The sequence below is a fragment of the Acomys russatus genome, chromosome 20 (genome assembly GCF_903995435.1).
Source record: "Acomys russatus chromosome 20, mAcoRus1.1, whole genome shotgun sequence".
NCBI classification, from domain to species: domain Eukaryota; kingdom Metazoa; phylum Chordata; class Mammalia; order Rodentia; family Muridae; genus Acomys; species Acomys russatus.
Window position 1 is genome coordinate 24,171,760 of NC_067156.1, and position 15,868 is coordinate 24,187,627.

Sequence of the window (15,868 nt, forward strand, 5' to 3'; positions counted from 1 at the left end):
TGTTGACCAACTATGTTGACCAGTTTTTCCAAGAATGTGCATAGAGTATTTGAGGGCAGGATCAAGCTTTTAAGGACTCAGGAATGGTTTTAACATAAACCACTGTGATTTAATGAATGAGGAAGTATTTGTGCAAGCTGATACTACATTCACATTAATTTAATGGTTCATATAAAAATATTTTAGCTTTTAATTTTTGTTAATTCTACTAATTTACTTTGCTACAGGAGTGGAGTCAACATATCAATGGAGCAAGTCACAGTCGTCGGTGCCAGCTTCTTCTTGAAATGTAGGAATTTGAAATACGTATAAAGCATCCTTATCGTGAATCAGAAACAGCCGTTATTGGTTTGGGGAATTCCATCATTTACTTATACATACGGTGTTACTATCACATAATTTACAGAAAACTATATTTTAATGAATAATAGATGTTTGGTTACTTGCTTTTTAATTTCTAGGATACGTACACATTGGCCTGGTAATCAAGAATTCCACTAGAGTTAATGAAAAGATAGTACTTTAATAATAGTTAATACATGCTATGGAACAGAATATATGGAGGAATAGTTGAAAATTCCTAAAAACAAAGTTGAAGTTCCCTGTGGAAAGCTTTTGATATACATGGCTTTAGTTCTGAGTTAGATTTCTACATTGAAATGGAATTCAAAGAATCTGCCTACTGTAGCACATACTCTCCATTCATACCTAACTCTTTTGAGGCTGTCCTTTCTTTCTGGTGCCACAGCTTAACTCTGCTCCTATACCTAATACTGGGGAAGGAAACTGGTTTTCTTTTTCTTTCTATAACCTACTTTCTAATTCCTTGTGCAGCCCTTTCCTTGCTTACAATTTAAGAAATAAAGGAACATTTCTGCTTGCATCATTTATAAGTACTGTGGGTTTATTCCACATTACTTGGTATCTGGATATTCTTTTGAAATACTGTTATGTTTTTGCCATGTAGAGTCTCAACTTAACTTTACTAATCATCTCTGTTTTAGAGGCTTAAAGAGGCTACTTTGTGGGAATTACCATTTTATTTTAAAATTAATTTTCTGATCTTTTTAAAGCTACCCAGAATGGAATCCTGACAATGATACTGGACACACAATGTAAGTTAAAATTTTTAGGCTGTTGTTATAAAGGAGATCAATGTAAGGAATCCAAGTTTAACTGTCTTATGTTTCATAAAAATATTTCTATGTTTCTTCACCAGTGTAAGGAATTTTCAGAAACTAATTAATGCAGTAATTTTTCTTCATTCATTGCTAATACAGTTATTGCTTTTACCATTTTCCATTACTTACTTTATATACAGATATTCCTAAAGTTTAAAATAGTCATAGTTACTTAAGAGGTGCTTCATTTCTGATGAATCTCTTTATAGTGCTTTACTTTATTCTTATTACTAGGGGTGATCCATTCATGCTGCAGCAGTCTACAAATCCAGCACCAGGAATTCTGGGACCTCCCCCTCCTTCTTTTCATCTTGGAGGGCCAGCAGTTGGACCAAGAGGAAATCTGGGTGATTATATGAAATTCACACTTCCTTTTCTAGAAACTTTTACTATAACTGCTTTTAGTGTGAGTGGTGGTGTAAAGATGTTCACTGAAAAGTTCTTTTAAAGTAACATAGCGTGAAAGACAGTTATTTATAAATCTTTCCATTTGCATTTGAAATAAGTCCATTTTTAAAATTTAAGCTACCTTGCTTTATAAAGGAAATATATTTATTGTAAATCTTTTCCCCCCCCTCTGTACAGGTGCTGGTAATGGGAACCTACAGGGACCAAGACACATGCAAAAAGGCAGAGTGGTCCGTAAAATAGCTATTGCTTTTATCATAATTGCTGTTAAGAGAATATGATTCCATTTAAATGCTTATAATTGAATCTTTTGGGGGGAAGCTGGGAAATTTTTGAGGCAGGGTGTCTCTGTGTAGTGCTGGCTGTTGTAGACCAAGCTAGCCACAAATTCAGAGATGTGCCTACTTCTGCCTCCAAGTATTAGGATGAAAGGCATATACCACCAGGTCTGACTGCTTATTAATTCAGTCTTAATCACAGTCCTTATAACTGGGTAGATCTTTTAATTTGAAAACTATTAGGTTTGCTGGGTGTGAGGGCATGCACTTAATCCCAGCATTCAGGAGGCAAATGCAGGCAGATCTCTTTCAGATTGAGGCCACCCAAGGGCTATATAATGAGAACCCATCTTTAAAAACAAGAAAACTGCCAGACAGCCGGGAAATATACAGAAAAACTCTGTCTTGGAATAAAATTATATATATATAACCCCCCCCCCAAGCCGTTATACTTTTAAATGACTGGTGAAAACTTTACCTTGGTTTAGAATCTTTGAACTTTAGTATCAAGTTTTATATATAGTTTTCATTAACAGAATTTGGGTTGAAAAGATAATTTAATACTATCAACAGCTAAATTTGATTTTCTAGGACCCACATAGTGTAAGGAAAGAGCCAACGCCTACAAACTGTTCTCTGTCCTCCACACTTAACACCATACCGTGTAAATGCCTACAGCTATGCTATGCACATGAAAATTTTAAGAGTATAATAAGGGCCAGACAGTGGTGTGACTTGCCTTTAATCCCATCAGGAGGCAGAGGCAGGAGGCTCTCTGAATTCATGGCCACCCTAGTCTACAGAGCAAGTTCTAGTACAGTCAGGGCTACACAGAAATCCTGTCTCTAAACATGAAAAGCAAAACCAAAAAGAATGTAATGATGATCAGTAGAGGGACTGATTCTGATACTTGACAATAACTACCATTTTATTTATTTATTTATTTTTTAATAAAAAAAAATTTTTTTTTTTAAAGAATTTATCCCAGTTCAAGCATGGTGGCACATAGCTTTAATTCCACCACTCAGGGTTGGGGGGGAGTGGAAGAGGCAGGCAGATCTCTCTGAGCTTAAAGACAGCCAAGGCTACACAGAGAAACCCTGGCTCGAAAAAACCAAAGTAAATAAGTAAAATTAATGCATAATGTGGTTTTTGCCAACCTTTTTTATGGTATTGGGAATCAAACCTAAAGCCTTGGCTATATTAGGCAAGTACAGCCTTTTGTTTTTCTTTGTTTTGAGAGTTCCTTAGGCTGGCCTTAAACACTGTTGCTTAGGGGTTCCCAGCCTCCCAAGTAGCTATACCACCAGATCCAGCTTCTTTCATGTTTTTGGGTTTTTTCTTTTTCTTTTTTTTTTAAGATTTATTTATTTTACATATATGAGTATTCTGGCTTCATGCGTATTTGTAGGCCAGAAGAGGGCATCAGGTTACATTATAGATGGTTATGAGCCACTATGTGGTTGCTGGGAATTGAACTGAGGACCTCTGGAAGTGCAGACAGTGTTCTTAACGTCAGAGCTGTCTCTCCAGCCCTCCATTTTTTAAATACAAAATAGTTTGATTGTAGCTGTGCATGCCTTTAATTCTAGAACATGAAGCAGAGGCCTGAGTGAGTTTGAGGGCAAGGAGGGCTATTACATGAAGAAGCTCTGTCTGAAAAAGCAAACAAAGTATTTTTCCTCTCTCCACCCACTCAAGTTTGTTTGTGTTATATCACCCTGCCCCCCCACCCCCACCAAGGCTAGCACAGAGACCCTGTCTCAAAACAAAACAAAAATTAATGGTGGGAGGGGAAGGAGGCAGGTGATGATGAAAAACAAAACAAAACCCAAGAATTGATTTTTACATGTTAGCATGTAGCCAAAGATAGTTCAGCAGTTAGTAGCACATACTGATCTTGGAGGTGACCTGTGTTTGGATGCCAACTCCTATGATTGGTTTATGATTCCAGCTCTAAGGAATCTCCCCTCTTGTGTCCACAGACAATCAAGTGGGCACAGCCACACATATAATTTCAAAAAGAGTGTGTAGCTGGGCATGGTGGCCCACGCGTTTAATCTCAGCACTCAAAAGGCAGAGGCAGGTGGATTGCTGTGAGTTCACAGGCCAGCCGGGTTTACAAAGTGAGTGCGGACAGGACAGCCAAGGCTAACACAGAGAGACCTTGTCTTGAAAAACCAAAAAAAAAAAACAAAAGAAGAAAAAAAAAGTGGGTGTGTATGCGCGTGCAAATTAGTGCTAGGTGTTTAGCCCATGGCTTCATGCTTACCACACGCTAAGTATATATATTTTCATTGAAAAATACATGCAACTCTGATGTTTTTAAAAGGACTTTTAATCAACTTTTCTTTTTGTCTCCAATGTATAGGAAACCAGCCGAGTTGTTCACATTATGGATTTTCAGCGAGGGAAAAACTTGAGATACCAGCTATTACAACTGGTAGAACCATTTGGAGTCATTTCAAATCACCTGATTTTAAATAAAATTAATGAGGTATGAGTTGGACATAAGTTGCTCATAGAATTGATATATTTCAGGGGCTGGAGCGATGGCTCAGCGTTTAAGAGCACTCACTGTCTGCTCTTCCAGAGGGTCCTGAGTTCAATTCTTTGCAACCTCATGGTGGCTCACAACCATTTACAATGGGATCTGGTGCCCTTCTCTGGCCTGCAGGTGTACATGCAAATAGAGTACTCATATACATAAAGTTTTATGGTTTTGTTTTGTTTTTATGGTTTTTGAGACAGAGTTTCTCTTTGTAGCCTTGACTGTCCCGGACTCACTTTGTAGATCAGACTGGCCTCGAACTCACAGCCATACGCCTGCCTCTGCCTCCCGAGTGCTGGGATCAAAGGTGTGCGCCACCACGCCCGGCTTCACATAAAGTTTTATATATTTGTTGAGCCAGGTGTGGTAGTGCACGCCTTTAATCCTGACGCTCGGGAAGCAGAGGCTGGTGGATTGCTGTGAGTTCGAGGCCAGCCTAGTCTACAAAGCGAGTAAAGGACAGCCTGGACCCTGTCTCAAAAAACAAAAAACAAAACAAAAAAATTAAATATTTCTTAATGAAATTGAATGGTTTTGGAATATGGAGACATTTGTATAATTTTGGGCTTTGTTTGTTTGTTTTTGTTTTTTAGTTTTTTGAGACAGGGTTTCTCTGTGTAGCCTTGTCTCTCCTGGACTTACTTTGTAGACCAGGCTGGTCTCGAACTCACAGCGATCCACCTGCCTCTGCTTCCCAAGTGCTGGGATTAAAGGCGTGCACCACTACCGCCCCATTTGTGTAATTTTAAATAATTAATTTCAGATATCATAGGAAGAGATAGATCCTAATGCTATAGATTTTTAATAAATGTATGGTTTGTTATTCTTAAGGAAAATAACCAGTTTGACCACAATGGTCTTACATTTCTGTTATTGAGGATGCTTTCTATAAAAGGGTAAAATACAATAACTACAATACTATAAAAATTGGGGGTAACATTTTTAGAAATGTCTTTTTGTGTAATTTCAGGCGTTTATTGAAATGGCAACCACAGAAGATGCTCAGGCTGCAGTGGATTATTACACAACTACACCAGCATTAGTATTTGGCAAACCAGTGAGAGTGCATTTATCTCAGAAGTATAAGAGAATAAAGGTAGTAGCCTTTTATTTGTCCTTGCCTCTAGGTTATATGAAATTATCTTAATATATCATTTTTCTATTGTTAACTTGGTTGATTAAAAGTTAGGCTGTTAATAACTATCAATTACCTGCCAACTTTTTACTTGCTTTTTGATTATTTTTTAAAAAAATACCCTTTCTCTTCGGTTTTTTGTTTTTGTTTTTTCTGTTTTTAAGAAACCTGAAGGAAAGCCAGATCAGAAGTTTGATCAAAAGCAAGAACTTGGACGCGTGATCCATCTCAGCAATTTACCTCATTCTGGCTATTCAGACAGTGCCGTCCTCAAGCTTGCTGAGCCTTATGGGAAAATAAAGAACTACATATTGATGAGGATGAAGAGTCAGGTAATATACATGGACAAAAGCTTAAGAGTAATTTTCAATGTGCTTTAAAACAGTTTGGTTTACTGGGAGTAGATGTCAGTAGTACAAATGCATTAGTTTGTGGGTGGAATCTTAAACATACAAAGTTTGTAATCATTTGGTTAGATATTCATGGTCAGGCATTAAAGTTTTAAAAAGTACAAAGTGGAGAGTGAAGTGTTTTTCCCTTGTCATAGTAGAAAAATGATTTGCTTTTAGAGGTTTCTTCCTAAAGATCTGATACATGTGTAGACACCCAGCTTTACAGATTTGGATAGTAGTTGAAGGTTTTGTTTTGTTTTTTATTTAAGCTTTGCTAGATAGCTCTTGCTTCCTAAAATTTAATATGTAACTCAGGCTGCCTTGAAAGAATCACTTTCTTTTGGCCTCTAATGCACCAATTTAAAAACATGATCCGCTATGGCCAGCTTTCCAGAATCCAAATTTAGCAGCAGAATTCCCTTTACTCATTGAAATTTTTTTATGTAAAGAATTCAGGGAGTAGGACTGAAACTCAGGTGCAAGGTTTGGGGTACAATCCCCAGGATCAGTCAGAGGGCTATAGGGTTTTGTTTTTGCTTTTTATCCTTTCATGATGGAGAAAAAAGTAGTTTCAATACAGTTCCGTGGAAAGTGATGTCATTGTGGATTTCTCTCCTTCCCTCTCTCCAGGCCTTTATTGAAATGGAGACCAGAGAAGATGCAATGGCAATGGTTGACCATTGTCTAAAGAAGGCACTTTGGTTTCAAGGGAGATGTGTTAAAGTTGACTTGTCTGAGAAATATAAGAAGCTGGTGCTGAGGGTATGTAGTGCTTCGTAGCTTTAATCTCAGCCAGGTACTCAAGCACACACCTATAATCCCAGCGGGGCAGAGGCAGGCAGATCTCTCTTTGAGGACAGCCAGGGCTACACAGAGAAGCCCTGTATTTAAAAGAAATTTTTTTTTAATCTCTTAGGTGGCAAGGTCTAACTATATAACCCAGTCTGCCCCAAGCTACTGGGTTCAACTGATCTTAATCAGCTAAGATGATAATCCATATGCCTGGCAAAAGCCACAAAAATGTTTTCTCTACCCTTTTTGGGCAGGAGGGAGAGAGGGATGACAAAGTTTTCTCAAGAACACTAGCTAAAGCCGGTGTGGTGGCGTATGCCTTTAATCCCATCACTGGGAGGCAGAGGCAGGCGGATCAATGTGAGTTTGAGGCCAGCCTGGTCTGCAAAGTGAGTCCTGGATAGCCAAGGCTACACAGAGAAACCCTGTCTAAAAAACACACAAAAAAAGAAAAAAGAAAAAAATCTGGACTGGGCATGGTAGTACATACCATTAAACCCAAAACTTGGGAGGCAGAGCCATCTCTGTGGCTTTCATGCCAGTTTGGCCTACAGAGTGAGTTCCAGGACTTCCAGGTCTACATTGTGAGAGCCCCTGCCTCAAAAAAATCTTTATTAACCAGGTGTGGTGGTGTACACCTTTAATCCCAGCCTTAGGAGGCAGAGGCCTGCGGATCTCTGTGATTTTGAGGCCAGCCTGGTCTACAAAGTGAGTCTAGAATAGCCAGAGCTACACAGAAAAACCCTGTCTAGAAAAACAGAAATAAAGCCAGGCGTGGTGGCGCACGCCTTTAATCCCAGCACTCCAAGTGTATCCCTTTTAGTTTGAGGCCAGCCTGGTCTACAAAGCGAGTTCAGGACAGCCAAGATAACATAGAGAAACCTTGTCTTGAAAAACCTAAATAAATAAATATCTTAAGTTTTTAAAAATTGATGTTTCTTTTTTAATTCTAAAAAGAACTTTTTCAGTAGAAAGATGTTGTTTTATGGAAGCATCTTCTATTTCTCTAGCCTATTTAAAATTTATTTTAAAAGTTATATTCCCAAAATGTTTATTGCCTACTCCTATGTTGGTTTGGTTGTTGAGATATTTTCAACTCTAGGCAGATTCTCTTGGGTGTGGTTGTACAGATTGATTATATAAAAGAGGGTTGCAGATTGTTACTTGATTGGTGATATATTGCACAAATGAGTAAATTTTAATTTTAATATATTTAACTTTTGAAAAATTTTTTATCTTTTAGATTCCTAACAGAGGCATTGACTTACTGAAAAAAGATAAATCCCGGTAATTTAATTTTGCATATATCTCTATATTATGTAATAATTACTAGTCTTTGGCTATGACAAAATATCTCGACAAAGCAACTTCAGGAAAGAAACAGTATATTTTGGCTCAAAGTTCATCATAGAAAGGAAGTAATGGCAGTGAAGAGTTTGAGAAAACTGGTCACATTGGATCTGTAGTCAGGAAGTAAAGAAAGATAAATGCGCAGGGCGTGGTGGAGGATCGTTGTGAGTTCAAGGCCAGCCTGGTCTACAAAGTGAGTCCAGGACAGCCAAGGCTAACACAGACCCTGTCTAGAAAAAGAAAAGAGAGGAAAGGAAAGATAAATGCTTCCCTTCAACTTTGTCATTTTTATTTAGACAGTCCATACAGTGGTACCTCCCACGTTCATGGTGGATGTTTTCACTTCAGCTGACCTGGTATTAGATACTACCAAATTGGAATCAAAATTAGCCATACAAACTGGCTTATTAGGTTTTTATTTTTCAACTCAGCAAACAAAATGTGCTTCTGACTCATTTCAGGAAACGATCCTATTCTCCAGATGGAAAAGAATCCCCAAGTGATAAGAAGTCCAAAACTGATGGTGCTCAGAAGACTGAGAGTCCATCTGAGGGTAAAGAACAAGAAGAAAAGTCAGGTGAAGATGGTGAGAAAGACACCAAGGACGACCAGACTGAACAGGAGCCCAATATGCTTCTTGAATCTGAAGATGAGCTGCTTGTTGATGAGGAAGAAGCTGCAGCACTCCTAGAAAGTGGTAGTTCAGTTGGTGATGAGACGGATCTTGCTAATTTAGGGGATGTCTCTTCTGATGGGAAAAAGGAGCCTTCAGATAAAGCTGTGAAAAAAGATGCAAGTGCTTCAGCAACATCCAAGAAAAAACTTAAAAAGGTAAAGTTTTATATTGCTATTTTAATTAGAACCAGCTCAGATCAATTTTTCTTGTGTTTTTTGTTTTTTGTTTTTTTCCTTTTCCTCGAGTAGGGTCAGATAAATCGGGTATAGGTCAAGATTAAAGCATTTAAAGAGGGAAGGAACTCTTCTAAAGAAACATTTCCTTATAGCTACAAAAACGTAGTCAACTTTTTGGATTTTAGAGACAGGGTTTCTCTGTGTAGCCTTGGCTGTCCTGGACTCGCTTTGTAGACCAGGCTGGCCTCGAACTCACAGCGATCTGCCTGCCTCTGCTTCCCGAGTGCTGGGATTAAAGGCGTGTGCCACCATGCCTGGCTATTTAATTTTATAAGATGCTAAATTGGCCACAATCTGTACTCTTGTAACTGACCATCCTGCTCCTCTTTAAAGTATACTCAGTAAACCTGTTTTCTTTTTAAAAAAAAAAAAAAAAAAAGCTCAGTTTTTTTTTTTTTTTTAAAGACATTAGTGAGTCTAACAGAAAACTTATCTTTTTCTTAAATAATGCATTTGTTCTTAGGGATTTATGGATTGATCCTAGGCTTTATACATGCTAGGAAAGTACACCATATGTGAGCTGCTTTCTTATTCCAAGAAAAGGCTATTTTGAGAACATGAATAAAAACAAAGGCATGACAGAAAGGGAAACTGAGAGATTATGATCTCTAGTTTAGGACAGGACTATATACTAGTAAGAGTCTGTCAAAAAAAGACAAAAACTCTATCCTTTTCCCTTCAAGTAAAGCAAATCGAAGGGATGCTGCAGGATAATTGTTGCAGGGTCAATTTGTCTTTCTTAACAGCGTTGTTTCCCAGGGAGTATGGAAGGTTTGGTCGCTATAGATGAGGTTGGTGATGAGGAAGATTCCGAACTTCAGAAACTTCATAAATCAGGCATGACATTTAAATCTGGTGACAAAAATGATGATGGTTTGGTTGAAATTAAGGTGGACAAGATGGAGGAACTTGATCAAGAAAATGAGGCTGCATTGGAAAATGGGATTAAAAATGAGGAAAATACAGAACCAGGTGCTGAGTCGGCTGAGAATGCTGATGATCCGAACAAAGACACAAGTGAAAATGCAGATGGCCAAATTGATGAAAACAAGGAGGACTATACAATTCCAGATGAGTATAGAATCGGACCATATCAGCCTAATGTTCCTGTTGGTGAGCTTTAAAGACTTTCTTCCCCCTTTCTGTTTCTCCCAACAAATGTATTAAAATAGGATTTTAAACTTGACCATAGATAAGCTGATAGTATGTAAAGTTCTGTCACCCATGGATTAATTAGTTTGTAATTTTACACTGACATACTGCTCTACTTTTCTCTCCGATCTGTCTCTTAATTTTGTATTATGTTACCATTCCACTATGTTCTCTTCTCATCATGATTTTTAAAATTATACATGGCTTTTTGTTTTGTGTTTGTTATATTCTTGTCTTTCATTTAGAGTATACAGATAGGTAGGACCTTAAACATCAGTTAAGTAGAAAGAGTTAGATTTATGTAATATCGTTCATGTTTCTAGCTTAGGCCATACTGGACTTCTCACAAGTATGTTTTCTGATTCAGATCATATTGACAGGAAAAAAGATTTGAGACTACTCAGTAAAATTTAAGTTTACTTAATTTGTAAGAATGTATGTTTGTGTTTCTAGGTATAGACTATGTGATACCTAAAACAGGGTTTTACTGTAAGCTGTGTTCACTCTTTTATACAAATGAAGAAGTTGCAAAGAACACTCATTGCAGCAGCCTTCCTCATTATCAGAAATTAAAGGTAAGGCTGAATAGAAGAGGAGACGTGTGAAAACTAACAAATGGTTTAAGTTATGGAAACAAATGAGGTACATAAGTAAAATGTGTATATGTCTCTGAACCCAGCACAGTGCTTTAACTCAAAGACATTTTTCTATAATTGCCTAGGCTTTAAGGAATTTAATGGTTCTACAAACTTTTGAGCCTCTTTTCTCTGAAATGAAGCCAGATTTAGTGGTGTATACTCAAAATTCTTAGACTTGGGAGGTATGATCATGACATACAGTCATCTTTAGCTATGTGGTAAATTGGGAAGAAAGAAAATCTCTAATAATTTCTAACCATATTTTTTATATTATAATTTAAGTATTCTCAAACTAATTTCTCAGATTTCAAATATGCTAGAGGTCTGAACATAAAATCAAGCAATTAGGCCTAGTGGTGGAGGAGCACACGCCTTTAATCCTATTACTTGGAAGGAGAGGCAGGTGAATCCTGAGCTCGAGGCCAGACTGGTCTACAGATTTGAGTTACAAGACAGCCAAGGAAACCCTGTCTTAGAGAAAGAAAAAGAAAGAAAGAAAACAATTGAAAGTTTTTGAGTTTGTAGAGTACGGAGCCCCTATTCTATTTACTCATTTTAGAGACCGGGTCTTCCTTCCTAGGTTATATTAACTCAGACTTTGAGATCCTTCTGTCTCAGCCTTCCAAAGTACTGGGGTTACAAGTGTGGTCCACAGTTGAAAAATATTATTCCAATGCTATTTACTGATGATGCTCTTACCTTTGTAGACAATAGATTATCTTTGCATCACAGCCTAAATGGGTTAAACACAACAGGAATCAAGAATAATTCCTATAGTGTTTTTTAGTTAGCCTCTTTAAGGTCTGAATCCTAGGTAATGCACGCAAACTTGAAAGTAGTACTTAATCATAGGAGACTTGATTTTTTTCATTTATAATGAATAGTTGCTACCTATTGAATATTCATAATCTGACAGTCCAAAATACTCCAGCATGATACACAGGTAGTCTAGTAACAAGTAAATTGTAGTCAATGCTGATACATTTAGAAATATTGTGTAAAGTTATATTTGGAGGCCTAGGGAGGTGGTTCAGTGTTTAAACTGCTTGCTGTAAAAGCAAGAGGACTGCTCTCCAGAACTCAGATAAATTCCTGGTGGGGTTGGTGGCTGGACTGTAATTCTAGCTGTCAAAGCTTAGAAATGGAGCTAGCAGGCTAGCTAGTAAAACCTGCTTTATCAACAAGGCCTCGGTTTGATTGAGAGACCCTGTATCACTGAATGAGGTTGAAGGGCAATCAAGGAAGATTGCTGATAGCCAATAATGAACTTACCATAAAATTGCCTCTGGGGAATAAAAATGCAGCTCAGTAGCAGAGCTCTTGGTAGAATGTGTAATGTACTGGCTTTGACTAAAAAAAAAAAAAAAAAAAAAAAAAAGTAAGAATTATTACCTCTAGGCTAAGTTTCATGGAGCCTCATTCAAATCTAAACTCCAGATCACTTCTAATCCCTTGTGTTTCAAACAAGAGGAATTCAATCTGTAGAGCATTCAGTTATCTCAGCATATTTTCTGTATTGACTCGGGGATAATAACAGTCTTGAATTTCAAAAAATAATTTTAGTTCTTGGTTACATCATTTTTGTTGTTTTCAAGTATATCCTTTTGCAATCTTTATGTTTCTTACTGTTATGGATATAACAAAAAAATGTCATTTTTAGTGCTAACAACAATTTGCTTTGGGGGGGGATGGGTATGTCTTCATACTACAGGCACACGCTATTTGGATTTTAGGCTTATGGGGTCAAAGCCAGTGTTGCGCTAAAAGGGTATGCTTTATCATTAAGGATTTCCTTCTGTATTACAGAGAAACATGAATCATTAGGCAGCTTATGTTGCTCAAATTGACGCCTTGGCACTTAAATAGATGTTTTGTGGGGTTTTTGTTTTTGTTTTTTTTTTTCTTCTGTTTTTGTTTGTTTGTTTGTTTGTTTTCATTTTCTTTTTAAGGATATATAATGGCTTTTAACCCTCTCATCAATCTACAATAACCAGTACTGATATATTTTAACCAGAAGTAAGGAAATTGAAATGCTTTTTAAAATATCTTTCATGTTCCCTTATTGGATCATTGTCGAGATTATAGGTGGCAGGGGTCATCAAACTATACTTTTGTAGCCCAGTCACCTGTGTTGTAAATAAAGTTTTGTTAGATCAACCAATCATAGCCATGGTCTTTAAGTATTGTCTATGGCTCTTTTAGGTCAGTGAAGTTGCTACAGCAAAGATCTAATCTAGCTATTTCTTCCTGCGTGATCATGTTCTTGTGTTTTCTTATTTCTAAACACTAGGGTTAATTGCACATTGAAATATCCATTTTCCACATTTGCCATTTTTTTTCATGCTTTATTGTGTCCTGAGCCAGTTTAGTTTTGTATGTTAAGATTAACTCATTCATAAAGTATCAATGTTAATTTAAGTCCCTAAACTTGGACTGAATATTTGATTTTATAATTAATATATGTATTAGATGTTTCATAACTTACTTAGTCCCTATAATTCTTTTTTCCCCTCAGAAATTTCTGAATAAATTGGCAGAAGAACGGAGGCAGAAGAAGGAAACTTAAGACGGACAAGAAGCTTAATTTCAAAGAAAATAATGGTTCTTTGACTTTAATGTTAACCTTTTTTAAGTACAATACGGATAGAACTATTGTACTCTTTTGTTTTAGTGGAAAATAATAGCTGTCTGTTCATGTGTTTTTAGTGTTATAGCAAAAAGTACACATACGGTTAAGTTAATGAAAAAGTTTTTGTTTCATCAGAGTGACAACAGACAAAAGTGCTTTGTAGAGATTGACTGTTGTAAGCTATGGAAAACAACTTGCACCACTAAGAGAAAGATAACATAGAACCATTCAGAAAAATGAAATTTAGTAGTTTGAGGCTTCAAAGAAATGTCAACTTTTGATTCCATTCAATAAAGAACAAAACCAATTGTATTTTTTATTACTTTTCATCTGAAACATTCCACATTTTAATCTGAGCCTTGCACACTTTTCATTTGATTTTGGAAGCTGTTTTGGTTGCATTGCATTTTTTGAGAACATTCATGTGAGATTGACAATTCAAATGCAGGTGCAGTTTTCTTTTAATGTTTAGATGATAAGAAATATTAAGTAATTGGCTTTAGATTTGTAATTTTTTTCCCTGCGTTCCTGCTCGGTTTCGTATTCCGGTAGTCAATGTTATTTCAGTGAAATGTAAAAATATTCCCGTTCTCCTTGACCAGTATTAATTTCTCAAGAACCTATTGCTTGTCACTTGAATCCTGTAGCTGTCATACATCTGGTATAAGCAACATTTGAGTTTTGAAGTGTGTAAACCATCTCTATATTTTCAGGATGTAATTTTACATTTCTGCATTTTAAAAACAGTTTGGCCATAATTCTAGACGCACGCTTCTAATTCATGTACCTGCACATGTGACCTTTGTGAGCAGAAATTTGCATGTATAATCTGTGTTTACTTGTAACTCTCTGGTTATATACTGCTTATATCTGTGGATTCAAGTTACTGAAGTGAATACCAATAAAAAAAAAAACTAGGCCATGTTGATTGGTTGGTTAAACATATTTGGAATGTTAACCAAAATATTTGTCAGTTGTGACTTTTTTTTTTTTAATTCACTGTTATATTTTTGTGCATGCTTTAACAAATTATTCATAAATCTATATTGGATGTTCTAAAAGCTACTAAAGAGCTCAGTTTAGTGCCAATGGATTTCTTGTTCTTGTTACATTACTAAAAATGAGACTTCTTTTAACTTTACACTTTGGAATACTGAGGATAAAGAAATTGTAAAACCTCAAATTTTAAAAATAGAATGGGGCCAGGCGTGGTGGTGCTCACCTTTAATCCCAGCACTCGGAAGGCAAGGTAGATCTCTGAATTCAAGGCCAACCTGGTCTACAAAGTGAGTCTAGAACAGCCAAGGCTGCACAGAAACCCTGTCTTTAAAAAAGAAAAGAAAAGAAAAGAAAAGAAAAACAGAATTGAAAATAGCATTGGAAAAATTAGCTATGTCACTGTTTCAAAATCAGGAAGGGTTTGGTGGTTCGTTTTTTGTGGGTGGTTTTTTTTTTGTTTGGTTGGTTGGTTTTGGGGTTTTTGTTTGTTTTGTTTGGGGGGGTTGTTTGTTTTGGGTCTTTTGTTTTGTCTTTTGGTTTGGGGTTGGTGTGTTGGATAATCTGAAGTGCTTAGAACAGCTTTAATTTAAATCAGTGACAAATAATGTGCCAGCCCAGTTGTATTAAAAGGATATTTCAGATATATTGTTGGGTAAATTTTTAGTATCCTCTGTAACATGCACAAAAAATTCCTTGTGGGTTTTCTTCAGTTTAATTTTAGCTGTTACTAATTATTCACTTTTGTTAATTCCGTGTTTGTTTTGTTTATCTAACGGCAAGTATAAAAACCATGGACAAGGGCCAGGCATAGGCATAGTACTACATACTTTTGTTCCCAGCAGTTGGGAGGCAGAGATAAGTTTGCCTCTGAGTTGGAAACCCACTTCCCTCAAAGTAGTGTTCCAGGCCAGTCAAGGCTACATTGTAAAATCTTGTCTCAAAAACAAACAAAAAAATTGCGCATATATAAATGGAAACATAATATCCATCAGCAGTGATAGCTTATGTTCCTATGGCCTTTTGTGTGGATTTAGTATCTTGGTTTTTTGAGACAAGGTTTCTCTGTGTAGCCTTGGCTGTCCTAGACTTGCTTTATAGACCAGGCTGGCCTGTCACAGTGATCCGGCTGCCTCTGCCTCCCAAGCGCTGGGATTAAAGGCGTGCGCCACTTCGCCTGGCTGGATTTAGTATCTTGACTTGTGCTGTTAAGAAATAAGGTTTTGCCGGGCGTGGTGGCGCACATCTTTAATCCCAGCACTCGGGAGGCAGAGGCAGGCGGATCTCTGTGAGTTCGAGGCCAGCCTGGTCTACAAAGTGAGTCTAGGATGGCCAAGGCTACACGGAGAAACCCTGTCTCGAGAAACCAAAAAAAAAAAAAAAAGAAAAAAGAAATAAGGTTTTATCAGGGTGATAGTAGTATAGGTCTTTAATCCCAGCACTAGGAAAGAAGG

The 15,868-nt window shown here is 37.0% G+C and overlaps 1 protein-coding gene across 6 annotated transcripts in view; it reads left to right on the top strand.

Moving 5' to 3' along the window:
- Positions 1-13,730, top strand: part of Matr3 (matrin 3) — a 33,832-nt gene extending 20,102 nt beyond the window's left edge. For 4 of the 6 annotated variants that reach the window (XM_051163785.1, XM_051163783.1, XM_051163784.1 and 1 more), the window contains 13 exons: positions 228-289; positions 1,074-1,115; positions 1,416-1,528; positions 1,767-1,819; positions 4,239-4,364; positions 5,389-5,514; positions 5,718-5,885; positions 6,576-6,707; positions 7,981-8,024; positions 8,549-8,918; positions 9,746-10,112; positions 10,605-10,726; positions 13,305-13,730. In XM_051163785.1, coding sequence (XP_051019742.1) covers positions 228-289; positions 1,074-1,115; positions 1,416-1,528; positions 1,767-1,819; positions 4,239-4,364; positions 5,389-5,514; positions 5,718-5,885; positions 6,576-6,707; positions 7,981-8,024; positions 8,549-8,918; positions 9,746-10,112; positions 10,605-10,726; positions 13,305-13,355 — 1,776 coding nt within the window. In that variant the 3' untranslated portion in view covers positions 13,356-13,730. The remainder of the gene's footprint in view (positions 1-227; positions 290-1,073; positions 1,116-1,415; positions 1,529-1,766; positions 1,820-4,238; positions 4,365-5,388; positions 5,515-5,717; positions 5,886-6,575; positions 6,708-7,980; positions 8,025-8,548; positions 8,919-9,745; positions 10,113-10,604; positions 10,727-13,304) is intronic. The other 2 variants (XM_051163786.1, XM_051163787.1) reach the window with 2 other exon arrangements.
- Positions 13,731-15,868: the final 2,138 nt, after the last annotated feature.